Raw genomic sequence first — 27592 nt, 5'->3', positions numbered from 1 at the left:
GAAACAGGCAGGAGCTTTGGCCTCGAAGGAAAGGGTGGGGCTCTGAGGTCCACCCTGGCCCACTGAGTGACTTGGGAGAACAAGGCAAGCAGGGGCTGAATGAGCCAGCTGGTCCGATAGCCTGAAGGTGGGGGGTGGAGGGGGTCACAGAGGCAGGAATGGAGACTATGAACTGGTGTCAATACTCCTCAAAACTGGCCGCCTGACACTGTCTGTCCTCGAGGAGTCCACCCGGACTCATGGAAACATCCAGCTTCGCTCTGAGCGGACATTACCTGTGTGGGGGAACCAAGCGTGTGTTCATGGCAAGCCTGTCCGGGTTAGCAGTGATCTGCATCATTGTCTGGTTTCAAAGGAGGGGGCCCAGAAAGAAGAATCACAGAAGATGCTCTTGTTGGAGGAAACGTTTGGGAGCCTGGCTGACAGCCTCCCTCTGGGCTTCACTGAGAAGAGGTTGAACCACACCCATGGCCTGACGTCTGGGTTCCTGGGATAAGCGGCCGGTAGCACCTGCTACATGCAATGACCAGGCAGAGTCTTCATAATACATGACTCCACAGTGTTAGAGGGATGAGGTCTCAAGTCCCGTAAAGCAGGAAGAGGCTCTTTGTGGACCAGTACTCATAGAATAGCTTCCACGCAGACAAAACTGAAATGAAGCTGAGCAACCCTCTCAACATGTATTAACCAGTGAGGATGGGAGGCCTGCAGCCCAGCCAGCCACACCACACTCGTGCTGAGAACCGAGCCTGCCACCAGGAAGACTGGGGGCCACACAACAGCCCCACCACCATCCACAGGCCTGGAGGACCTGGCCCGCAGCAGGAGAGACCTGTTGGCCTCTCCAGATGTGCAAGGACCTGGGGGCCCTGGACAACACAGCGCTCTCCCTGGGGCTGGGAGACGGCAGCTCTGGTCCAGTCAGGAGGCTGGGTCCGCATCCCGGCTCTGCCACTCTCGGCCTGGGGAGCTGGTGCTTCCAGGTGCCGAGCAGGGTAGGCAACAGCAGCCACCTCCCAGGGCCACTGAGAGTTACACGAGATATGAGTGAAAGACTCTTAACACCACGGCATATAATACCACCCTTTATTATTTCTTTACTGCAGTAAAAAAGTGATTCTATTTCTAGAGACCAAACAGCATCACAGACACTCTTGGAAGAGAATTCCTTTTGTTCCCGAGCCTCTGTGACTGATCTGAAATCTGCTCACCTGCACAACAGAGACGGCCTCGTAGTCGGGGTGGGCTAAGGGCTCCCTGCTGAGATCCGCTCCCCATGGAAACCAGCACCGTACGGGGCCCTGCCCCACCACAGGGAAACACATTCCTGGACCACAGAGCCAACAGGGGACCTTGGAACTGGCCTCAGACTTTTCACACTCCAAGCACACCTGACGCCACACACTATGGCCAGTCCCTGGTCAGCTGTCTGGGGAGTGGTGGGCAGGAGCCTGGGACTTGGGGAGGAGGTGGTAAGAATCCCGGGGACCTCAGAGACTGACAGAAAGATGCAAATTCTGCCCCACCACTAATTGGACTTCCCAGGTGGCACAAAAGTAAAGAATCTGCCTGTCAATACAGGAGATGCCAGAGACACGGGTTTGATCCCTGGATTGGGAAGATCCCCTGGAGGAGGGCAGAGCAAGTACACTTGCCTGGGAAATCCCAAGGACAGAGGATCCTGGAGGGCAACAGTCCATGGGGTCACAAGAGTTGGACACAAGTGAGCGACTAAGCCTACACGCCACCCCTAACTGTGTGACCTGGGCCTGCTTCCTCCTCTGAAAACACGAAGGGCAATTCTAGCTGAGAGCCCTAGTGGCACCCCTCCCCGCTGAAGGCAGACCACAGGCCCGGAACGATCTGACTCGGGGCCTGGGCTGGCCTGATCCTGCCCTAAGAGTCTGTAGAAACAATGCACATCTCCAAAGCTCCAGACCACCCAGAGCAGCTCGTCCCCAAGACCTCTTCCCTTTCGGAACCATTTCCCACCGTTCTCTGTTTCTAATGAGCCCCGTGGCCTGACCGAAGACCTGTTTGTTACCCTAAAAACAGCAGAGACTCACAGTCAGTGGTAAAGATTGCAATCTTAGTGGCTCCCCAACCTGGGGCTCCCCGGGTCTGGGAGGGAAAGAGCTGCACCGGCTCCCGGAGAAGAGCAGCCGCTGTCCCGCTCAGGCCAGGCATGTCCTCACCTCTCCTTCACCCGGCTCTGGTGGGCTCCAGGACCACTGCTCCTGTTAGACCAGTTCCTTCCAGATCCTTCCCACCTGACCGCCCCTCTGCAGTCATCCCAGTCCACCTGAACCCAGGCGGGCCCAGGGACAGGTATAGGCCTCAAAGGTGTAGACGCCAACTGGAATTCCCCTCTGGAGGCCAGAGAAGAAAGGCAAGAACCACCACGGAGGTGAAGGGGGGTGCCAGCAGTGGCCACAGGCTCTTCCAGGCCAGGCGGGGGCGGGAAGGGATGGCCTCGGGAAAGCAGGGCCGCGGGCCTGCAGCACGCAAGGCCCCACTTGGTGGGCTCCTGGCTGCCGCACGCGTGCCCCGCGTTCGGAGAAACACGACAGTCCTGGCTGAGGCAGCCCCGTGCCGGCGCCGTAATAAGGGGCCCAGCCTGCGTTGGCACACTCGGAGAACATTCTCCGCAGCACTGAAGGCTGTGGGGTGAGAGAACGACGCAGGCTGAGGATGGGGCCCTGCCGGCCCCTACGGCACAGGCAAATGGCAGGAAAAGGTCCATCCTGCCCGGAGCTGGCCCCCCGTCCCCGGGCCCCATCCTGTTGGGCAGCACTCCACGACCAGGCTACGGCGCTGTCACCACACTCTGCTCGCCGTGGTCCACGCTCCAGAGGCGGTAGAACTCGGCAAAGTCCACGTAGGGCTCCACGCGGCCATCCTCGCCGGGCGGCAGGGAGTGGGCGGGCCGGGAGCGGAAGAGGCCCCCATCCGAGCTGGAGCTGCTGCTCTGGGTGTGCGTGTTGGTGGACTGCAGGGTCAGGGTCGGGCTCTGGCTGTGGGCACGACAGAGGCAAGTCAGTCACAGGCCTTGGCTTCTGGCCTGGGGACACACGACACCTGCCTTGGCCAATCCCTCTGGGCACAGGCCTCTCTGACAAAGGCCATCACGAAAGCCAGCCCGGCCAGGTGTTGTTTTGGGCAGGTGCAAAGTGAAAAGCATTTGTGAAGTTCTAGCTATAAGTGGCTATTTAAATTACCTGGAATTAAGTAAAACGGACCACTCACGCCAGTGCTCAACAATCATGAGGGGCTACTGGCTTCTGTGTGGAACACAGAACGCGTCGCCCTCCGAGCTGTGCTGAGCTGGACGCCATCCATTCCAGCCTCTCTGAATCCACCCTACGCCAGACCCCACTGACTGCAGGGAGGCCAGCATTCTTCTCCCAGGAAACCTTCTCACTCCTCCTCCTCGTTCCTCTCACTGCTGGGTCAGGACAGGCCCCCCCAGGCACCCACCCTCAGAGCCTGTAATATCTGGGAATTACCTGCCAACCCACCATCCTGCAAACGTCACGCACTGCCTAGCACTCTGCACTGGGCTAGCCCCGGGGGCCCAACTAAGCTCCAGCGCAGGGTGGAGGAAAGAGGCTGTTTGGGGTCCTGGGGAGCCGGAGGCACAGAACGGCTAGTCTCCCTGCCTGGTCCGGGACGACCGCTACCACTCCCGGCCTTTGTGGACACAGCTGGTGGCTCTGCTGCAGGGGCGGGGAGATGCCCATTACTCAGTGGCCTGGCAGGCCCCTTGATCCCACAGTGGCAGTGGCGGGGGAGGCAGGCAGGGAGCTGGAAAGGCCCCCTGCAAGGCAGAGGGAAACCTTACTGGTGGCCCTTCCAACTGGCCAGCTCCTGAGTGGGTCGGGTGTGGCATCTCTATTATTCTCTGCGGGGGCTGGAATGTGGAAACCGGACCCACCCCCTGCTGTGGCAGCTGGTTGGGGGGCGGGACACACTCCCCAGAATGGAGGGGGTGGGGTGGACACCAGACCTGTCAGGCAGGTCTGCCCTGCGGAGTGAGAAGACCTGCCTGCCACACCCCCAGGATCCAGACCCCCCAGCTGCAGCCACCCCTCCCCAAGCCTGAAACTAGAGGCCTCACTTCAAAGCTAACACTGGACACTTTCAGTCAGAGCGCACCAGCTCCCACGGGCCAGCACAGGTCAAACAATGCCCCACAAGCACGGGCGCCATGGGGTGGCCTCCCAAACCACACACTCTGAGCCGGGAGCAAAGAACAAAAGGAAAACATTCCTATTAAATGAAAACTGACCCGGGCACCTGCAGGAAGAAGTGAATGGCAGGCTGTCGGCATGAACCGCCTGTCCCTACCCCTCTCTGCCTGGCTTCAGGGAGCTGCTGGAACCAGATCTACGCAGGCCTACCCAGGGATGTGGAGTTGGGGAGTTTGAGAGGAACAAGACCCTACAGGACGCGGCCTGTGGCCACTCCATCCAGGGATCGAGGGCTGTCCTGGGGAAGCAGGCCTGCCTGAAAGCGGCTGGGGGTGGGGGTGGGCGCTTACTTGGTGAGGGTGGGAGTGGCCTCGTCCAGGGTGGAAGCGCTGTGGGCCCCATTGACCAGCTGGCCCTGGGAGGGCATGACGAGGGACAGAGTCACGCTGGTCTTGCTGGTGCTCTGGGCGCTCGAGTAAGGCACGGACACAGGGTACACACGTCCTCCAGCGGCTATGGGAGGAAGAGAGTGGTGGGCCACGGGATGCAGCTGGTGGGGAACCCTGGGGTGGCAGGAACAGGACTGCTCCGGGAGCTGAGAAGATAGGCAGGGGCCCGGCTTGGTGCCCCGAGCTTGGCCCTCTGCCTCTTGGGACGGCGAAGGAGTATTTGGCAGAGACAAGGTCCTGGCCAGGCGGGGGCCTGCTCTCAGCAGCAAAGCATCGCTGGTGCTCAAGCAGGAGAAAAAACCAGGGCTGCGCTGCCTCAATGAAAGGGTTACTGCATGGCTTCCCACGATGCTTTAACCCGAGGGCTAAGAATGCTCCTGGGTGAGGTTGGCCCAACAAAAATATGGTTGCAATAACAACCTAAAACTGCAGGAACCCCGCTGTCCGTGGGAGAACGAATCCCTCTGTGGAGGCCTGAGTGCTGGGGCTCACTTGTTTGAAAAAAGAAAAGGAAACGCAGCCTCAGGAACTGATGGTCTTGACACGACACAGCACTAGGAGGGAGGGCAAAAGCACAATCACCTCTCTTCCTGGGCAGCTCGATTCAGAATTAAACCAAATCACCTCCAACACAGCCAACTGTGCCTAGGTCCCTTCCTCCCAGGGCCTCGGTTTCCTTTCTGTAAATGGTCATTAATGAGGATGAAAGGAAATGTGGCAGGTGAGGTGCCTGCTGCACAGCAGGCCCTGGGCCAGCGGGTGCCATGGTCCCAGAGATGTGGCCCATGGCGCTGCAAAGTGCTTCCCGCAGCTCAGGTCTTTAGGGGGAGGCCAGGGCAGAAGGTACTGTCCTGGTTTCAAAGACAAAAAGGGAAATGTAAGCGCAGCTCAGAGAGCTTTCAAGTCAGAACCCGACCGGGAAGTGCTCAAAGGCAGGACTCCCAACCCCACTCCACCCAAGGCAGCGAGGCCCAAGGCCTCAGCTGCTCTGCCCGAGCCCAGCCCCAGACAGTGGCCTCGGATGCCTTCCTGTGCACGTGGCATACATACCTGGGGCTGGGGAGGGTGCAGACTGGCTCATCTCACCCAGGGGGTAGCCGAAGTTCCGCACCAGCAGGGTCATGTCCTCATGCCTCGGACAGAACTTGGCACGCTCCCCGCCACTGGCAAAGGTGTCGCTGTGGATCCGCTTCACCCGGTCCACCACGGCCTGGGCCACCGCATCGAGCGAAGTCTGCTTGGCGAACTCTGTGTCGATCATGGCGGCGATCTCCTGGGGGTGAGGCGAGCACCAACCTGGTGAGGAATGAGCGGTCCCAGCGACTGCAGGCCCCAACTACACCATCTTCACAGTCTAATCAGGACACTTAGGGGTCACCAGCCAAGCCTGCGATCTGAGCTTCTCAAGCTATTCAGGATAACTCTCCCGGAACTTTCTCATTAGAGAAGATGTGACCTTGTGATTTCTCTGATTTTTGGCTTTCAGACCAAAACAATGGGGGAGTAACATCCACCTCGCTGCATTACAATGAGGATAAAATGGATGTGAGGACACTTCGGAGACTACTAAAAAGCCCAGTACAAACCGTCATTATGAATAAGCTTTCTTTCCTGGAACAAACTTACTGTAGGAGATAATATGCCAGTTTTGCCAGAAACTGAGGACACAGGATGAAGACGGGGCCCTGTCCTCAGAAAAGTCCACTGTTCAGTGCATTCTAGAAGCCAGAAAAAGCCACTACATAATCTTATTGTGAAGACCAAAGAAACAACAAAAAAAAAAACACACTGCTCGCCGCAGTCTCCTGGAGGTAGGAGAGCAGAAGCAGGTAACAGGAAATGACCTGGGCATGGTCCGGGGGAGGTGGCAGAAACGGGCTCAGCTCTATCACCGAGCATCTGTGTCACCTCTGACAAGACCCTGGACTCTGTGAGCCCCAAAGTCCCTAATCTGACATGGCAGTGAGCCCTCGCCCCCACTACGTTATCAGGCAACTGGAAGGAATGAGATAAAATAGGTGAAAAACCTAGAGCACAGGTGGTAAGAGACAGTTAGGCACCTAGACTTACCCTTCTTACTCTCATTAGGACAGAATCACAGATGGAAGGAGGAGCACCAGCTGAACTTCCCTGCCAGGCCCCGCCAGCCGAGGTCTTCCCTTCAAGGTCATCCTTCAAGTGACTGCCTCGAGTCCCACTTCAGAGACACACACACACTCCGAGGCAGAGGGGAAAGCAGCATCTCCCACGGGCTAAGGACCTATGTCTTCCTCGCCCGGCCCTCACCGCAGCCCCACAAAGTTAAGAGGTCAGCATCCTCATCTTAGAAATGAGGATCAAACTATGAATCGTCTCAGCTCAAAGAGGAAAGTGGAAGAGGCAGTGGAGTGGGACCTGAGCAGGCCCCACGAGTCCTCATCCGGCACTCTGTGTACCAGGCTGCACCCCTGCAGGCCAGGCCCTTCCCAGCAGTCTCCAGAGCCATGCCTGCCTCCACTTTCCTCACCCTCTTCCCTGAGGCTCCGCTCAGGGCCCTGGGGACTGACACTGCTTCAGGTCCGGAAGAGCAAAGCTTTTGGGTGGGAAGGGTTTGCTTAGAACTCTGGGCTTTTTCTTCTCCCAGTTTTGAACACAGCAATGTCTAGCAAAAGCATTTGAGAATCAGAACTCTAGGTCCCTGATTCCCCTGGAGCTGAGCGGGAGAGCTGACTGCAGCCCCCGGGGAGCATGCCACCCTGCAGGCTGGTCAGCCACGCTCTGCTCATGCCCAGCTCACCTGGTTGGCCTGCCCAGGCCCGTGGGCTGCCTCCAGGGCCTTGTACAGCCCCTCGGACATCAGCACCAGGAAGCCTGTCACCCCATCCAGGGGCTGTGCACCGTGGATTTCAGGCTCCGCGATGATCGGCTTGGACTTGGCAGCGCTGTGGGAAGAGAGTGGAGGGGAGAGCTGTGCTTGGAATGGGCCCTGGGACATTTATCCTGGTGAGAAGAATCTACATCCAGAATGTAAAATAAAACATACTTCTGACAAGAGCAAAAGAAATAGAGAAAAGAGCAAAACCAAGAAAACAGACCTGTCTTCTGAGGACAGCTGCCAAAATAAAGCTCAGCAGGCCAGGAAAGTCAGTGGGCAGCTGAGGTCAGAACAGCCAAGGTCAAAGGCCCAATCCTGGCCCCACCCCACATCTCCTGTCCAGAAAGAAGTCCACATCTCCCCGAAGCTGACTAGAGTCCATATACACTGCAGCTGCAAAGGGACCATGAGCTGATGGTCCATCAGAGCTGGGCAATGTCAGGAAGTTCCAACACATGCACGCAGGGCAAGGATGAGGGGACGATCCTGGCAACAGGATTTAAAAGAGTGAGTCTAGAAACACCCCAAAAGTCCATCAGCAGGGGCAGGTTAGGCGGGTGCTGACAGCTGCACCCTGGAATCCTAGTTGCAGCTACCAAGAGTGCGGCAGCCGAGACTGCAGGTGTGCAGGAAAGGAGAGCCACACGCCTATGCTGAGAACAGTCAGGTGCACAACACGGCATGGGATGTGAGATCTGTAGCTGTTCTGAAAAAGAAATCTGCCCCCTCCCTGCACCCACCACACACACACACACACACACACACACACACACACACACACACACACAAACACACACGTATACACTCAGGTGCACGGAAACTAGCAGCCTCTGAGGAAGGAGTCTGAGCCTGGGGTAGGGGTAAGATCCACTTTTCACTCCGTATCCTGGGCATTTCTTGAATTGTTCTAAAATGCAATGTGCCTTCCCATAAAGCAAACACAACCCTGTGAATTAGACAAAAGGTTCCAAACTCGATTATTTAAACCCAAGCTCTGAATCCAGGCTCCCTGGGTGCAAGTCTTGACTCAGCCCATTGTGAGCCTTGAGACCAAGCAGGCTACCCACTGTCTGCATGTGTCAGTTTCCTCACATGAAAATATTTTTGGGGCAGAAACAGCACCCACCTCACAGGGGCTGAGTGAGGACGGAATAAGAGCATGGATGTGAAGAGCCATGCACCAGCTTAGATGAAGGCTCACAATTATTACCCTCTCCCGTCTGCTGCCAGCACTGGGTGGCGCCTAGCGGGGACAACCCATCTAGCACCCCCGCCTTGGCCTCAGCCACGAGAGCGCTGACCAACAGGCTTCGGTCCGTTTCTGTCCACACGAGGCCGCTCATGCCAACTCTGGCCTGCCAGGCCCCGTGGCACCGGCTGCTGCCTGTGGCTTTGACCCAGCTCCCTAACTGACCCCCTGCCAGCCTGGTCTACAGGATCCTGAGTCCTAGCCTACTGGGTCCAGGGCCTGCCCTACACCAACCTCTCTGGGAGGATGAAAGAATCTCCTTGGGCTCTGAACTACCTCAACTCTACCTCTTGTCCCCAGCGCCTACAATCTGTTATCTGCCCCTGGGCCTCTGGTCTTCCAGACAAACGAGGGACAGCTGGGCCAGCGCTTACCTGAGTAGGTCGACGTCAGTGTACCCGTACTTGACCTTGTAATCCCCAATGCGCCTGGTGCTCTCCTGCCCACAGATGACCCCCACTTGCTTGATCTTTCCTGCATCCAAACCTACCAAAGGGAGAAAAACACACCTCAGGCTTTGTTCATAAAGAAGAACCCAGCGGCTTCCCTGGTGGTCCAGTGGTTAAGAATCCGCCTGCCAGTGAAGGGGACGAGGGTTCAATCCCTGGTCTGGGAAAATAGCACGTGCTTCAGAGCAACTAAGCCCATGTGCACAACTACTGAGCCTGCAGGCCCCAGAGCCCGTGCTGCATGAGAGAAGCCATCAGAGGGAGGAGCCTGCACGCCGCAACCAGAGACGAGCCTCCGCTCTCCACAGCTAGAGAAAGCCATGCACAGCAACAAGGACCCAGTGCCGCCAAAACCAATAATAAAAAAAAAAAAAAAAAAAAAACCGAAAGGGGACAACACAGACATGTCCACAAAAACAAAGCAATGGGGACCCACTGAACAGGAAGCGAGGTCACAGCAGGGAGCCTTGGAAGGCAGCTAACCCCAAGTGCCCCAGTGTCCCCAGCCCCCCTGCTGTCGGAACACGCCTGGCTCAGAGTCCCTCCCCAACGGGAGACGAGACCCAGCACAGGCCAGCCAGGCTCCCTCTGCGGCCTGAGCTCACAGGGGAGAGCAGGGGTGGCCGTGGCAGGGCTGGAATCCCAGGACTTCTTTGGCCTCTCAGGCTCCACCAGCAACAGTGAGCACCAGGGACACTTGGAAGCAACGCACACGTGATAACCCTTTCAACCCTTACACCATCCTGAGTGTTACTACTATCCTCGGTGCACAGAAGGGGAAAGTGAGGCACAGAAAACTCGAGTAAGATCCCAAACCACCAGCGAGTAAGTGGCTGAGCTGGGATTTGACCCCGGGCAGGCCGGTCCCAAGCCCAAGGTCACAGCCTGTCCACGTTGTGCCTCTCTCTACACGGCCACCAGAAGGTGCGGAAGGAGCCGCTGGGTTCGAGCCCCTCCCTCCAGAGCCCTCGGCCTGCACTGCCCGCCCCCACTCACCCAGCTGCGAGAGCCGGAAAAGCTCATCCTCATTCTCTGTGGTGTGGTCCACGTTCAGCTGCGTCACCTGCAGGCCATCCACCGTGGATTTGCATAGGAGTGCGCGGTTCGTACCTGCAGCAGAATGTGAGCAGCTGAGCTAAGACTGAGAGCACAGCGAAGAACAGGACACGTTGTAAAAAAGAGAGACAAGAGGCAGGCGTCTCACATGCGGAACTCCTTCAAAAGAGCAAAGAAAACAGGCTCAGACCTCTGGAGCAAGTCACTAGCTGGGGAGAGCTGATGAGATCAAGGAATTCGTTCAGACTTTTCCAGTGTCAACCAAGGATGATTATGATTTGAATAAGAGACCTTTTTTCTAAGGAGACACACTGCAATATTTACAGATAACACGACAGTGTCAGGATTTGCTCCACAACAAGGCAGGGACAGAGGGCTGTGGATGAAATGAAACTGGCCAGGGGAAGGGATGTTGGGGCTGGGAGAGGGGCACACGGAAGTTCATTAAATGCTATTCTATTTGTTTACACTTTTGAGTTTTTCCCATAATGAAATCTTAAGGGAAGGAGGAAGAGAAGAGGCACCATGTCAGAGGGATCTCTCGGAGCCCCTGCAGTAGCCTGCACCCAGGGGGCACCAGCTTCTCGGGTTCCCAGATGGCCTTTCTTTGCCTACAAACCCCATCAGCCCTGGGACCCCGCCCCACCTCCAGGCTGCACCTAGCCCATCTTGGTCCCCTTCACAGGACGCCACATGGGTCTTCCACAGCCAGGCAGCCTCTTCTTCTCAGAGGAAGCCACTGAGGTAGAGCAGAGAGGGGATGCAACTCCCCAAGCCACAGCCAGTTAGGGACAGAGTAGGGACTAAAGCTAGGATGCCCGCCTCCTAGCAGGTACTTCAAACACTCTGGGCTGGGACCGAGATATCGTGTGGAGTAACGGGAAACACCCAGCGGCCTCAGGGCACTTGAGCTGCAGGTCTTCTGTGTCTGGGGAGCAGGCTGGCTGCCCAAAGGACTCCTGGATCCTGAGGTGACCTTCTTCCCCACCGCCTGGCCTTGGGACAGGCAGGCGGCTCACCGACATTGGCCACGTAGAGCCTGTTGTTGAGAAGGACTGCCACGACGGCCATGGCTCCTCCCGAGACCTCCTTCTCCAAGGCCTTGAGTCTGTCGAGGATCTTCTGATACTGAGGCGGCAGCTGGTGCTGAGGGACACCCTAGAAGCCATCATGGGGGTTCAGAGCAGGCCAGGACCCGGAGACCATCTCACCCACCTGCCCCCCTTAAAGAGCGGGCATCTGAGGCCCGGCCGGGAGGGAAGCTGGCTGCAGCACCAGAGCAGGTGTCTTGCAGGACAACCAGGCATGACCTCAGCCCCGAAGGCGCCTAAAGCATGACGTGAGCAGGCAGGTGACGAGGCCTGGACTGATTCGGGCCAAGGACCGACCTGACAGGGGCTTCTCTCACACCCCTGCCCACCCTAGCAGAGCCTCAGAGCACGGCTGCTCACAGCTAGCCAACAAGGTCCCTAAAGGACAGAACTTTCGCCCCCCCACATCCCATCAGGAACTATCCCCCTAATGCCTGCTGCTCTGGCCCAGCTGTGTCAATGGCTCGGGAGGGACACAGCAGATGAGTCCCTGCTCCAAGCAAAGACGGGCCTTGCTTCTCCAGGGGCACAGGCTGAGGACATTACCTCGGGCAGCTGGGACTGGAGGCTCGCCTTCTCAGCCAGTGCGTCATCAATGGACTCCAGGAAGCTCCTCTCCACCACATCAAAAGCCTAGATGCAGGGGACAAGGAAGCGAAGGCAGGTTGAAATACCACTGTCACCTGAGGCTGATACGCCCCTTATTACTAGCAACAAGTCATAGCAACCACAGGTTGCCACGTGATGAGGCTTCACACAGGGCACCGCCAGGCACTGCTGCTCCTGCAGAGCAAGGTCTGACAAAGACGGCCCCGTGGGGCTGGTACCTTCCAGGAGGCACCACAGAGCAACCAGAGAAGCCAGAGATGGCAGAGAGGCTAAGGGCACAGGCTTGGAGTCAGGCCACCTGGGGGTGAACGTCAGCTCTGCCCCTGCCGGCCAGTCTCAGCCCATCACTGATGACACAGAGAAAGTGCTGCCCGAGAGTCACTGAGAGCATTCCCCCGAGCACCCAGCCCTGGCTCAGAGTGAGTCTAGGTCAGTGACAGCTAATGTCACCGCCACATCCTGAAGGCCCCTTGACACGGGCCATGCCACCACCTTCCTCAGGGGCAGCTGACAGCTCTGGGCCCTGGCCCCGAGTGATCAGGCCTTTGGGTGCCAAGGCAGGAAAATGGCTGGGAACGCTGTTATCGAGGAACCAGAATCCACCATTCTCATCTACAATTAATGCCTTGGGACTCGCTTCCAAAAGGAGATGCCAGGAGGAGAAACTCCAGAACTGCAGCAAGCAGGAACGCAGAACTGGAAAACGACACCAGCCAACCAGGAGTGAGGGGCTGCAGGGAGCAGGGCCCGGGAGCTGCAGTCACCCAGGCCAAGCGTCTGAGCCTCATGGAAAGAAAGGGGTCACCCTAAACACCCTGCTTCTACCAGGGCTCAGCAACTCCCACCTCAGCCCTGGGTCCAAGGTGATGCCCATAAGCCCTTCCCCAAGAGGATCTCCTCTGGGCCAACCCTGGAAGTCACAGTCGGCCTGCCCGAGCCCGATACCTGCAGCAGCACCCGCCGCACATCGGCCTCAGTGTGCTCAGCGTTGAGCTGACCCAGCAGGAGCTCCGCCGACAGCCGCTGGGCCACAAAGCTGGTCACCCGGTTGCCATCGTAGCCGTTGAAGACCCCGTACAGGAAGCAGTTGTTCTCACTCCTGACAGAGAGACAGGGCAGGAGAGGCCTGAGACCAGGGCTTCGTAGGAGACTGATTCCAGCTCCAGAGTGAGAGGATGAGGAAAGCAGACAGGGAGACAAAAGACACAGCGGCTGTGGCTTCAGGTGAGCACCTGGGTCCCACTCTGACCACCATTTCTCTCTGGCCATGACCTTCTGGGATGCCCTCTGTCCCCTGGAGCAGGCCCTCGGCTAGTCTGAGCTCTAGATGCGGAAGGGACAGCACAGACACCACCTCCCGCGGGCCACGCTGCACTGGTGAGCCCCACGCAAAAGAGCTGCCAAACTGCTTTTCTTGCAAGCCTGCTTCTGCCACCCAGCAGAGCAGTGGCGGCACCTCACCTGAACTTGAGCCAGTTGTCCTCTGGTGGATGGCTCTCGGTGCCCTTGCCGTCAGCGGAGTAGCTGCGGTTGGAAGCTGAGCCGACCCCCGAGAGGTGGCAGAGTGGCAGGTCGTCCGTCCAGCTGGGCTGCTGCTCCTGGGAAGGACACCAGGACACCAAGATGCATCACCTTCTCGCCCAGGGCAGACCCCACCTCATCTTCTTTTTCTTCCCCAGCAAAAACCTAGCAAGCCCAAAGCCCCACCCAGAAGGTTCCACTTCCTCCTGGAAAACAACGATGCATTTATGAACAAACACCTGCAGAAGGGTTTGTATGGTTTCCGTCTAATCCACAAATGGTTCCCAAGACACCTGGGAAAGACTGGAGTCCCCAAACGCAAGGTTCAGCAGTGGTCTCCAGGAACGTGCTGCACTATGGACGGAGCACGAGTCACAGACACAAGTGAAGGAAACTCCTCGCGTGAAACTCCCTGGTGGCCCCCACCTCACACCGCAGCCCCTCGGGCGCTGTTTCGAACTGCAGATTTCCAGGCCCTTCCAGAGAGTCTGATCCTGGTGGGGCTCAGGCTGTCTACAGTACAGGCAGCTCTTCCCAACCCTGAGAAACTGACAAAGCTCAGCCGCACTCACTCTTCCTGGTACTAGGGTCTCCACCCCTGGTTCCTGCTTCACCCTGGAGTCCAGTCCCATTTGCGCCCACCCCCACATGCTTCTCTACTAGTATCAAATGCCTGGAGTGCCTGCCCACATCTCACTCTTTCTTCCTGTATGGACAGCCTCTTTGTCTAATAATTCTCCGTCCTTCGCGACTCTGGCTAGGGAGTCACCACCTCCAAGCAGTCTTCCTTCAGGAAGACCTTCCTCCAGACTTGGTTGCCAGCCCTCTTGCGTATCCCTACTACACCTGGTCCCCCCAACCCTGCCTGTGTCTGACTCCCATTCTATCCCATAGGTCTCAAAGCAGGCTGTTCAGTACAACCAAGATGGAGCTTTAAAACATGCACAGCTGTCCAGGCGCCAGCTCAAACAGACTCTGCATTTCCTCAAGCTCCTTGGGGGACACTCTGAACACCTGCATTCTCTAAGCCCCGGAAACGACCCTGATACAAGGCCCAGGTGTGATCCATGGCGTCCCACTGGAAGCCTCCCCTCCACCCGGCCCCCACCGGGGAGCTGTGCCTGGTTCACAGAGGCACTCCTGTGCCCACCATGTTGAACTAGAGCAAAGTAAAACAGCTGGGAAAATCCAAGTTCAGCTCAAGGAGAGTAACATTTGGATTGAAAGCTTTACTGAAAATTGAATAAGCACGAATACTGTGCACAACTTCTTACAAGTCAGCAGTTGCAGTCTTCAAAAAAGGATGTGAAAACCACTTCAGCCAGCGTTTGCAATCAGATATGTAAAACGCCTGTGGTTTAGCTTTTGTGGCACATTTCGTCTTTTGTTTATTTACATATTGACAGGGAGGGACTTCACGGCTTTTTTTTTTTTTTCCATGTTAATTGCTTCTATGCTGCACTTATTTCAGCAGTTTAGTTGTATGCTTTGCACCATGGAGCAACTTCAGCAGGCTGTGGGAGTTCATTTTTATTTTTAAATTAGCCTATAGTAACACTGCCTTTCTGGTGGGTAGGTCTATGAATTTTAACACTTGTAGAGATTTGTGTAACAAACTGAGACACCGAACAGCCACAACTGAGACAAAGAACAGCCCAGCAACCCCAAACGTACCCTCAGGTGCCCCTTTGAAGCCACACCCTCCTCTAACTCCTGGCAACCACTGACCTGTGCCCCATCACTATGCAGTCTTTTCAAGAATGCCATAAATGAAATCACATGGTACACAACTTTCTCCCTCTTTTACTGTGGTTAACACATGGAAGATAAGCTTCATCATTGCAACCGTTTGTAAGTGCGCGTCTTACTGCTATTAAATAAATTCCCAACGTTGTGCAGCATCACCACCATCCATCCCCAGAACTCTTTCCATCTTGTGAAACTGAAACTCTAAACCCATCAAACAAAAACTCTCCATTCTCCCCCTCCTCCAGCCCAGGCCACCACTACTGTACTCCAGGTCTTTAAGGGCATAACCTGTGGACGCTGGCTTCTCTTGCTCAGCATTATGCCTTTGAGATTCATCCAAGTTGGTGCCTGCATCAACAGTTGGTCCCTTTTTATCGTAGAGCAGTATTTCATCATACGCATGTAGCAGAGTTTATCCATTCATCCCCTGAAGGGCATCTGGGCTGTTTCCGGTTTGGGGTAATTATGAAGAGAGCTATTATAAACACTCATGGGCAGGTTTCTGTGTGAACATAGCTCTTCATATCGCTAGGGTAAATACCTAAGAGTGAGACTGCTGTTTAACTCTGTAAGAAACTGTTAAGTTGTCTTCCAGAGCGGTTTACCAGTTGCATCCCACAGGTAACGCACAAGAGTTCCAGCTGCTCTCCATCCTCACCACTGCGTAGTATTTTTTTTTCTTTAAGTCAGGCATTCTAAGAAGTGCGTACTTATATCTCATCACACCTTTAATTTGCATCTCCTAATGACTAATAATGACGTGGAACATCTTTTCATGGGCCTTTTTCGTCATCCACATTTCCTCCTTGGTGAAGCATCTGTTTAAGTCTCATGCCCATGTTTTAATTGAGTTGTTTTCTTAACTGCTGAATTTTGAGAGTTCTTTATATATTTTGGATAAAAGTCATTTCTTGCATATGGGATTTGCAAATATTTCCCCCAGTCTGTAGCCTGCTATTTCATTCACTTACTCGTGTCTTTTGAAAAGCAACTTTTTAGCTTTAGTGAAATCCATTTAATCATTTTTTTCTTTCATGGTTCATACTCTTGATGTCATGTCTAAGAACTCTCTGCCCAGTCCCAGGTCAAGAGATCTTCTGTTTTCTTCTAAAAGTATTGTCGTGTTACATTTAGACCTGTGATCCATTTTGAGTTAATTTCTATATAAGGCAGGAGATTTTGGTCAATTTTTTTTTGCAAATGGATGTCCATTTTTTCTGATACTATTTGTTGAAAAGATTATTCTTTCTCCACTGAATTATCTTTGCATCTTTGTCAGAAATTAACTGGCCATACTTGTATGTGTCTATTTCTGGATTCTGTTCTACTCTGTTGATCTATGTGTCTATTCCTCAACCAATTCAATGATCTTGATTACCACGACTTTCAGTTCAGTTCAGTTCAGTCGCTCAGTCGTATGTGATTTAAAGTCCATATTTTAAATCTACATTATAAAATTGGTTAGTGTGATGCCTCTAACCTTAATCTTTTTCAGAACTGTTTTGGCTATTCTAGTTCCTTTACCCTTTCCTATAAATTTTAGAATCGGCTTGTCTGTATCCATCAGAAAATCCTGCTGGAGTTTTGACTGGAATTGTTTTAAACCTATAGATCAATGTGAGGAGATGTGATACCTTCACTAGGTTGAATCTTGCAATTCATCAACATGTTATGTCTTTAAACGCCCTTGTGTTTTCTTTACAGGATTTTTAAAAAATACACACAATTTCACCATAAGGGCTAAAAAACTATCCCGTGACAACATAAAATATGACTGAAACCTGTGAGTGGAATAGGAACAGCAATAAGAGCTGAGTTTCTGCTCAGCTCCCGGGGATGCTGGCTATTTATTAGATTGGTGTGAAAGTAACTGGTTTTGCACTGTTGATGAACTTTGCTGTTTGATACTGGCATATATCCTTAAATAAATATAGTTATGTTATACATAATTTTAATACACATTTCTCCCTTTAATTTTTTTTTTTTTTGCTAATGACTTATTACTGCTGTTTATATTTACTTTAGATTAGGGAAATGATGTTAGACACAAAGAAAATTCAAGTGATCTTGTTATTTGAGTTCAAAATGGGTCATAAAGCAGCAGAGACAACTCACAATATCAACAACGCATTTGGCCCAGGAACTGCTAACGAATGCACTGTGCAGTGGTGGTTCAAGAAGCTTTGCAAAGGAGACGAGAGCCTTGAAGATGAGAAGCGTGGTGGCCAGCCAGGAAGTTGACAATGACCAATGGAGAGCCATTATCAAAGCTGGTCCTCTTACAAGTACACAAGAAGTTACTGAAGAACTCAATGTTGACCATTCTACAGTCATTCAGCATTTGAAACCAATTGGAAAGGTGAGAAACCTCAAAAGTGGGTGCCTCATGAGCTGATCGCAATCAGAAAAATCATAGTTTTGCTTGGTAGGTGGATTCTTTACCACTGAGACACCAAGGAGACCCTTAAAATCATTTTGAAGTGTCGTCTTCTCTTATGTGAAGCAACAATGAACCATTTCTCACTTGGACTGTGATGTGCAACAAAAAAGGATTTTATGTGACAACTGGCAATGACCAGTGCAGTGGCTGGACTGAGAGGAAGATCCAAAGCTTCTTCAAACTTAGACCCAAAGACAAACTTGCGCCAAAATAAAAAGGTCATGGTCACTGGCGGTCTGTTGCTGTCTGATCCACCATAGCTTCCCGAGTCCTGGCGAAAACATTAATCAGAGAAGTATGCTCAGCAAATAGATGAGATGCACTGAAAATTACAAGGCCTGCAGCACTGGTCAACAGAAAGGGCCCGATTCTTCTCCAACAATGCCCGACCACACGTCATACAACCAACACTTCCAAAGTTGAATGAATTGAGCTATGAAGTTTTGCCTCATCTGCCATATTGACCTGACCTCTCACCAACGGACTACCACCAAGCATCCTGACAACTTTTTGCATGAAAAATGCTTCCACAACCAGCAGGAGGCAGAAAATGCTTTCTAAGAGTTCACTGAATTCTGAAGCCTGGATTTTTATACTACAGGAATAAACAGACTTATTTCTCATTGGCAAAAGTGTGTTGACTTTGTAATGTGTTGACTATTTGGGGCTTCCCTGGTGGCTCAGGCAGTAAAGAAACTGCCTGCAATGCGGGAGACCTGGGTTTGATCCCTGGGTTGGGAAGATCCCCTGGAGGAAGGCATGGCAACCCTCTCCAGTATTCTTGCCTGGAGAATCCCTATGGACAGAGAGTCCCTACAGTCCATGGGGTCGCAGAGTCGGATAGGACTGAGTGACTAAGCACAGCACATTTTGATTAATAACTGTGTTTCAGCCTAGTTATAATGATTTAAAATTCATGATCCAAAACCACAATTACTTTTTCACCAACCTAATAACTCTCTTGACAAGTTGAGCTGCAGGGAAATAAAACAAAACAAAAAACTACTTCATGGTAACACAAAATTGTTTCTTGCTCTAATCCTAACCTGTCTCATTTAAAAGCAACAAAAATGTCTGTTTCAATGTAAGTGCAAGCTCGACTCTTTGGAATCCCCATACAACATTACATGATGAAAGTATATTTGATTAATACATATATTCATTCAACAAATATTTACTGAACATTTACAAAAGGCTGACATTACCCCTGCTGCTGTGGACACAGCAGAAAAAACAACCAAGGGTCCTTAACTTGAAATCTCCTTGCTAGGGAGAGAGACTTCAAACATGTTATACAATGAATAAACAAGGCACTTTTGGACAGGGAAACGCGCTACGGAGAAAACACATCAGGGTAAGGGGACAGACGGGGATGGGCAGGGCTCTTCTAGACGAGGACGTTACAGGAAGCCTCCCTGGGGAGGTGACCTCTGAGACAGACCTGAGTGATGATGGAGCAGTGCTCATTTCAAGGGGCCTTCCAGTTAGAGGGAGCAGTACACGCCAAGACCCTGAGGAAGAACATAAAATGAGAAGGGCTAAGGGAGCATGAGGCGGGCCTCACCTCTGTGGTGAGGAGCAGAACAGTAGCTTGTTCCTGTGTCACACACATGCATGCACCTGTGTGTGCCCAGGTGGAGACACAGGAAGGCCTTTCAGGCCACGAAAAGGAGTTCACTGCCAAGGAGTTACTTTTCAAGAGAGAGATGTTCCCCTAAGCCCATGCACCACAACTACCGAGCCTGCTCTCTCGAGCCGGCGAGCCCCAACTGCTGAGCCCATGTCCTGCAACTACCGAAGCCTGCGTCCTGCAACAAGAGAAGCCGCAAGAACCTTGGGCACCGCAATGAGGAGTGGCTCCAGCTCGCCGCAACTAGAGAAAGCCTGTGCACAGCAACAAAGACCCAGCACAACCAAAGATAAATTAATTTTAAAAAAGAGAGAGAAAGAAACATGTTGCCAATCATCCCCTATTACCTTAGATCTGATTACTATATCTTCATCCCCAAGAACCTCACAAAGGTCTCAGGAAACCTGGCAAGTAAATTTTCACAAGAAACTCCTTCTCTAGGGTCTCTCTCCTGCCTCCAACTGGGATGAAGTTAAGCACAAGAATAAGCAGAGGCATAAAAGCAACTCCTCAATCACAACTGTCACTTGTCCTCTTGAAAAGATGGGCCAAGAAGCCAATATTTGGCACTCCAAAATGCCATTAACTGTTTTAAAGCATGGGAGAATACATTTACATGTTCTAGAATCCTGCCTGTGATTAACACTGAGATTAAGATGGACTGAACTAGTCCTCTAATATGAGATGAACAATACAAATATGTCCCCCACGATGCAAAACCTGTCATCCATGCTGCAATCACCGTGCTTCCCCTGCCATTTTCTAACCCCCATGAGGGACAGACACAAGTTTCCAGGGACTTGAATCTTTCCAACACATTCATACTTTCCAGCAAACAATAAATTATCACCCAAGCAACTTATGGCCCCACTCAGCACTGAGAAATACACTATGAGAAAGACCGGTACATTAATTCAGGTGGATGACTGGGGAACTCGCCACGTCAGTGTGCCGTGGCACGGGAACCATTCGTGTAAAAGCACTTCACGATGGGAACACACGATGCTGCTCTCGGGAGCAGACTGACGCTGCACTGGCGGCTGCAGCCGCGTGGGGCTGACGTGAGCACAGCAAGCCCCCCAAACCAGACAGACTGCGTGTCTGACAGTGGTCAATCTACTCAGCAAGCACCTTATTCTTCAGAGAGTATTTATGCCTACTGTCTGGATACTTAAACAATGTCAAGTGCTTTTTCTGATATTTGATTTTCATAATGATGAGCTGTTAATATTTTGGAAATATTTTATTAACTGGCAATCAGTGTTTAGGTCAACGGGTAAGTACTCCAGGGCTATTTTTACTTAAAGGCAGTCTTCATCCATAAAGACACTTAAGGAAACTGTAATTGATGGATATTTTCTTAATGTACTATTCTATGTACACTTCAGTCAGTCCTAACACCAACGTCTTAGTTAGTGAGTAAACACAAGAGGTATTTGTGTTCAGATCAGGAACACAGCAAGGATACTGCAACCTCCATCACTTAACAACGAATTAGAGGTATTAGCACATGCAATTAGACAAGAGAAAAGGAGGAGGGCTTAAGACTTGGAAAAGACATAGTTATCTCTATCTGAATTTGATATGACAGTACTTGGAAATCCCAAAGAATAAATAATAAAACCAACTCAAAGGAAATAAATAAAGGTGGCAGGATAGAAAATCAACACAAAAAGTCAAAAGCTTTCATATACCTAAAGAAAAGATGGGCATCTAGCCTCCACGGGAAGATTCCTACTGTCAACTAGAATAGCAAAATCTTTTCTCTCTGAAGTTCTCGAGTCAGTCCCCTGCAACCACACTCCTTTAGAGGGTTTTTTAAGCCTAAATTTTTATCGGTTGGATTACATCGTAATGCTTTCATCTCAGCCTTCCAGCCTGTTGACACAGTTTTGAATCTCACTCAGCTGTCTTGTACAGATAAGGCCTGCTACAGAGTGTTCCAAATGATTTCCAAAAACTGTGACCAGAACAAAAAGCGTGGAAAGCTAACCCACTTCTGACAGGACGTGTCCGCAGCAAACACAGAAGGGAAGTAACACCTCCACTGAAGGTTTATGATACTTGAAAAGCCATGTGTATTTTTGGAGCCTCAAATGAAGAGGTTACTGACCCTAGAGGTACAGTCCCAGAAACAAGCACACACTTTAAAAAAACCAACTATTCATGCACAGGAACCATGCTGAGCAAAGTTCTCCTTATTTCACACTGGCACTCTTGAAACGCTGAGTTTCTAGACAACTTAACTTGGTTTGCTATTTAAAGAAAGAAAAGAAGAAACTCAAAAAAAATTACCCAAAAAGCATATTAAAAAGTATCTATGGTAGGGCTGGGCCTTCCCCTTTCTGTCTTTCTAAGTCCTGCCCATCCCCAAAAGCCTGCTCAAATCTAACTGGTACTGGAGGCCTGTGCTTCCCCAACCTCAACCATCCACTCACTATCTTCAACAAATTACCCACTTCATGTTTTTTCTTTTTAATATTATTTATTAACTTATTAGGCTGTGCAAGGTGTCAGCTGCAGCATATGAACTCAGCTGCAGCATGTGGGATCTAGTTCTCTGACCGGGGATAGAACCTGGGTCCCCTGCACTGGGAGCGTGGAGTCTTCACTACTAAACCACCAGGGAAGTCTTTCATGTTTCTTCTTTAATTCCCCCCCCCCTTTTTTTTAATTCAAATGGTTTCATTTTGAATGTGAACTTATTAGTATTATAGGTGGAAAACATTACTGCCTGCCAGATCTTGATGGTGATAAAAAGGAAAACAAAACAAGGTTAGGAAATTCTAACTGATCTCTTGGCCCATTGCACTGTGAGCTGAAGCCCTGTTCTCTCTGTTGAAAAAAAGGGAGATTAGCAAGAATCAGAAAGGTGTTTGGTCCTACGTACATAGTAGTTTTTCTCTTGAGAGCATCACAAAGTTTGAAACAGAACTAAAGAACAAATAACTTTCATAAGTAGCAATGAGTTTTATACCAGCACAACACTGACCACCTCATGAATGTGTCCTAGGCTCTGGGAAAATACTGCCCAAGGCGGCAGGGCCCTTTCCCGGCACAACCATGTACACTGGGCAACTGCTCCCGGGCTGTTAGTTCTTTGGCTTTGCGGCAACTCTCAGGTTGTAGCCTGGTACTGTTAACTGGCTCCTTTATTTCACTGATTTAAAGACGCGTATTTTCAACATTTTTAATATCTCGGCAGTTGGTGTATTACAAGTTAATCAGCAGTGTGCTTTCTTTCTTAGTAGTATACAAAATAATGATGTGTCCTTACAAGCAATAGTGTCTTAGACCCGATGACATCTGGGCGATTTCTCAAGTAGCTAGACTGCAGTCCCCATGGTAGCGCAAATGTTCAGTAACAAGTTGCCAGAGAATTCCAGGAGGTGCTGCCAATGTTGGAGTGGGAGAGTACTGGGTCCCCCCTGATTTCAGCAGTGGCCCCCAAAATCATTCTCACCCCGCTGTGGCTAAGTAAGCTTCAGTTCTATTCTCCCCCCTTTCTCCACCTCCATGGGGATTATCCACACCAAGCGTTCCCTGCTGATTCTATTAAAACCCACCAGACTGCCTACCCTCTTGCTTCCTTCCTCCACATTTCTGAACAGTTTTCGGAAAGGTCATTTATTTTCTATTCACACAAACCACCCACCCCTCCACCCGGCACCCACTGATGCATGCTTTCTCCCCCGCCTGCAAATGCCAGGCCCGAAGCGCCAGCGGCAAGCAGCGATTGAGCGCCTGAACACAAGTCGTGAGAAGCTGGAAAGGGGGCATCTCACGGCTCACAGAGCCGAATAAACACAGGCAACTGTGAGCACGGCCCACTTAGCTCTTCGATAGGCTATAAATTCATTTCTCACAAGAAAGAATCTGTTTCAAAAAGCCTAACTTTGACTGTGAGGGAGTTTCCAAAATTAATATTTTGGAATACATTTCTCTAGTGATTCAACTGTATTTAACCCTTTAAGGACGTTACACCTTGTGCACATACATTTACGCATTAGCACCTCATGTACGTATGTGACCATGTCACAAAAAATCATCCATAAAAGCCCCTGTGGAGACGCAGCTCAAACTCCTGGGCAGCAGAAGTGGACAAAAGCATGATTCCAAGTTCAGGCCACAGCTTGAATATCAAATTATTATATGAAAAGGCCAAGCGTTTTTGTGGCGAAAGTACCCAGATTCCTTAGAGGCAAAAAGGAAGCTCAGAAAGGGAGAATAAAGCCCCCAGGAAGATGACTCCGGGTGGGGGAGGGGGGCGGACAGTTCTTTCTCTCCAAAAAGCCTGAAACACCCTGACGCCTCATGCCGCCTCCATCTTTCTGAATGATCTCCTTTTCCTTCCCTGCTTCTCTGGGAGCAACTCCACCCCTGGCGCCCGCATCTTTCACCAGGGTTTCCATCAAAGGTTCTCTGTTTTCATCAGAGATATAGACCTGATACACTCTTAAAGGGGCTACTAATAACCACGGAGTTTACTGTGCCCTAGAGCAGCTAGGCATCCCACTCCAGTACTCTTGCCTGGAAAATCCCATGGACGGAGGAGCCTGGAAGGCTGCAGTCCATGGGGTCGCTACGAGTCAGACATGATTGAGCGACTTCACTTTCACTTTTCAGTTTCACGCACTGGAGAAGGAAATGGCAACCCACTCCAGTGTTCTTGCCTGGAGAATCCCAGGGAAAGGGGAGCCTGGCGGGCTGCCGTCTATGGGGTCACACAGAGTCGGACACGACTGGAGCGACTCAGCGGCAGCAGCAGAGCAGCTAGACCACAGTTTGATGGTGGTGAGATGGTTACAGGTGATGACCTAAAGGGTGTTTTCACTTTAAGGCTGCATGTTTATTTTCATACACATTGGGGGGAAAATATGGCTAGGACTTGGGATATCATAGATATAACTGCTCAGGAAAAAAACTGATTTCAAGTGAACTTTTTTACAATTAAGCAAGTAATAGTTTAGGCAAACTCAAACTAGTGATTCTCCCTGCCCCCAAGGTCCCCCACCTCAGTAAATGGCACCACTGTTGTTCCAATGAAAACCTTGTAGTCCTTCTCAACTGTTCTTCCTCTGTCTCACACCCCACACCTGATCTGCCAGCAAATCCTATCAGCTCTTCCCCGAAATGCAGTTAGAACCCAGCACTCCTCACCACCCCTCTGCCATCGCTGGCCAAGCCTCGGTCATCTCACTACTGAACGACCAAGAGCACCGCGCTTCCACTCTCGCCACTCAAACGCCTGCCTCTCTACGGAAGGCTCTTGCTCCTGCCACAAATCAGATCGCTTCATGCCTCGACTCAAACCTGAGAGCATCACATTACACTTAGCACAGAAACCAGAGCTCACATGAGGATACACAAGGCTCCCTCAGACGTCAACCATCTACCACTCCCCCAACACACTCACTCCACTCTAGCCATGCTGGCCTCCTGATGCTCTCTGAACAGGAGAGCCTTTGCATCCCTCTTGCCTCATGCGGAAATACTCCCTCCTACATGGCCCGTGCATCTCATCTAACGTCAATCTTCCCCGACCACTCTCTACAACAGGCTCTCCATCATCCTATCTGTGAATCCTGCCTTTTCTTCCTCGTACCACTTCCTGTGTTATAGCCTAGAAACTGTAGTATCATATACAGTCTGTACTTATTGTTTCCTGTCTCCCTTACCAGAACATAAGCTTCATGAGGGCAGAGTCCCCTGCCCCTACCCAGTGCCTGCCACACAGTGAGTAGTCGGTGACATTGGAGGAAAAGAAATGCAGCCTTCATTCAGAGCAGAACTGCAGGTGGAGGTTCATGGCTGGAGCATAACCACACCAGGTCAGGCATGTAACATGTTCATTTAATACTAACAACGCTCCCGGGAGTACCCTCGGTTGAGGAAACCAAGGTTCAAGGAAGTTAAGAGATAAATCAAGGCTCAGGGATGCTATGTGACTTGCCCAAGGGCATACAGGACTGGTGAGCTGTTTTATGAGGCTGTGAAGGGCCCGTGTTCTTTTGAAGCTACTTCAAAATCTCATCTTCTCTTCAAAAGACCTTTCAAGGCACTACACCACCTGGGGACCAAAGGTGAAACTCCTCAGGACGACATTCCATGAAGCACTCAGCTAATCTGTCAGCTAATCAGCAGCCCCTCCCAGCCCCATGTCAACAGGTCCCCAGCCCCTCCTACAAGCCTCCAGTGACCCGGTCAAATCAGGCCATCAGCAGGCCCTCTTCACACTGACAGGAGAGTGCCTTCATCACTGCCTTTGTGATACAAGCTTCTCCATGCAGCACCACAAATGCAGTACGGGTGGACATCTGCCCTGTTTATCTTCGTATCCCCAGGTCCAGTAACTACAGATCAGCATCCCTTACAGCCACCTGCGGAATGATGCTGTCTGAGCTCCTCTCAACAAGACTCGGGACAGTGGAGGGCAGGTCAAGCCTAGCACCTGTGCATGGACGCTTGGACAACCTGTGAGCAAAGATGTCTTGACCGTCATTTGGGTGGGAGGGGCCTAATATAGGCACGCCCACCATTCCTTCGCCTTTCATCATAATGCTATGTGCTTCAAGCTAACCAGCCAACTTTTTAAAAGAATGCACACCACCCAGGAACACATTCTGGAGCTAGCAAAGCTCGCCTCTGTCTAATCCGAGTCACTTGGGCTCCATCGCACGGAGAAGCGAGGGAAGCTGGTAGCCACTCTCTTCAGCAAGCCAAGTCAGCCTACAGTTACCACTCCAGCACTTGCCACCATCCAGCCGGTATTTCTTCAATGTTTACTACACTGGGGACATTTGCACAGGGGCCCTGCCCTCCTAAAAAAACAGAAGGCTGGGCCTACCTAACCAACTCAAGGGTGAGGCCAAACTGCCAGGCAGCAGTAAAATAAAGGGGCAGCCAAAGGTGTGGAGGGGAAGAGAGCATTCCCCACCAGGGAAGGCTGAGCACTGGACCTGGCTGCAAACGCTTTACAATGTATTAAATGCCCACCCAGTGGAGGTACGCAATGGTGACACTCTTCACTGTAGATCATAAATCCCTCTCTTCACTTTCCACTACAGGAGGCAGTCAAGTCCACAGACAAGTACAACAGACTGCCATGTCTGAGGAGGACCCAGGTGACTGCCAACCTGCCCTGGCAAGTCAGAATAGGTCCATGGTGCCAACATGCACCATGGACGTGAACGTGTGTCAAAAGGATGCAGAGGCTGGAAGACACCAGTGACAAGCCCACGAGGGTCCAGACTGAGAGGAGTGGAATCTCAAGACACGCCCCCACCTCCCGCACACATACACTACCTACTCTAACCTAACACCTAAGGAAACTGAGGCCAATGGCGGAATAGTGAATTAGAACCAGGGTCTGAACCCAGCCATTCCTTCCGTATAACCTAGAGGTTAAGAGAGTTTCTGGAATCAGAATCCCTAACTTGAATCCTGCCTCTGGCACTTACCAGCTGTGTGGCCTTGGGCAAAGGGCCACCTCTCTGTGCCTCAGTTTCCTCATCTGTAAAACAGGAAGAATTACAGTATCTACCTCACGGGGCTGATATGAAAATTAAACTTACAAACAAATGTAAAGCGACTGGCACAAAGCCTGGAATACAGTAAGCCATACACAACGGGCTGGTGTTGCTATGAGGATTACCGAACGACCTGCCCGGAGCCCGGGGTGGGCTCGCCGCTCGGGCTCCTTCGGCGGCCGCGCGCCAGTGTCCCTGCAGGGTTCAGGACGCTCACACCCTCCACGCGCCCTTGACGCTCGCGGCCGCTGGACCGCGAATCCGAGCCCCCGACCGCCTGGGCAGCAGCGCGCACGCGCAGGCCTTGCGGGGCTGCACGCGCCCCCCGGTCACGAATGAGGGGGGTGGGCCGGCCCGGGAAACGGGAAGGGTGACGGCCACACCCGGCCAGGGACTGGGAGGCAGCCCAAAGGCTCAGAGGGGGCCGCGCCTGCACCCGACAGTTCCCCCGGGGCTCCCAACCCCCAGCCCGAAGAGCGAGTGGGTTCCTCACACTCTGCAGCAGGCTCCTCCTCTGCGCCGCCATCTTGGAGGGACCCCCGCGGACGCGCCCGCCTCCCGGCGGAGCAGTCGAAAAGGGCGGCTAGAGCGGCCCAGAGCCAGTCAGGAGGACCACGTTATCAGGGAGCATGCGCGCAGCGCCACCCCACGGCCGGAGCAGGATGCGGCCGTAGCGAAGCGAACTGCGCAGGCGCGCTTTTGAGTCCTTGCTCCAAAGAGGGGAAAAGCGCGCTTCCTTTTGCGGTTGCTGCTCATCCTTTATTTACTAGCATTCT

General features: G+C 52.1%; 1 protein-coding gene across 1 annotated transcript; it reads right to left on the bottom strand.

The window, feature by feature from the left end:
- Positions 1-1095: 1095 nt before the first annotated feature.
- Positions 1096-27378, bottom strand: TAB1 (TGF-beta activated kinase 1 (MAP3K7) binding protein 1). The gene is made up of 11 exons (XM_068970025.1): positions 27310-27378; positions 13409-13545; positions 12893-13046; positions 11885-11971; positions 11267-11405; positions 10188-10301; positions 9117-9228; positions 7416-7560; positions 5690-5912; positions 4541-4703; positions 1096-3014 (listed from the first exon to the last, which is right to left on the bottom strand). The coding sequence occupies exons 1-11, from the start codon at positions 27340-27342 to the stop codon at positions 2807-2809; spliced, it is 1515 nt and encodes a 504-aa protein (XP_068826126.1). The 5' UTR covers positions 27343-27378; the 3' UTR covers positions 1096-2806.
- Positions 27379-27592: the final 214 nt, after the last annotated feature.

This window comes from Capricornis sumatraensis, chromosome 4 (genome assembly GCF_032405125.1).
Source record: "Capricornis sumatraensis isolate serow.1 chromosome 4, serow.2, whole genome shotgun sequence".
NCBI classification, from domain to species: domain Eukaryota; kingdom Metazoa; phylum Chordata; class Mammalia; order Artiodactyla; family Bovidae; genus Capricornis; species Capricornis sumatraensis.
Note: the sequence above shows the minus strand (reverse complement) of the source record. Positions and strands in the feature narration are given on the sequence as shown.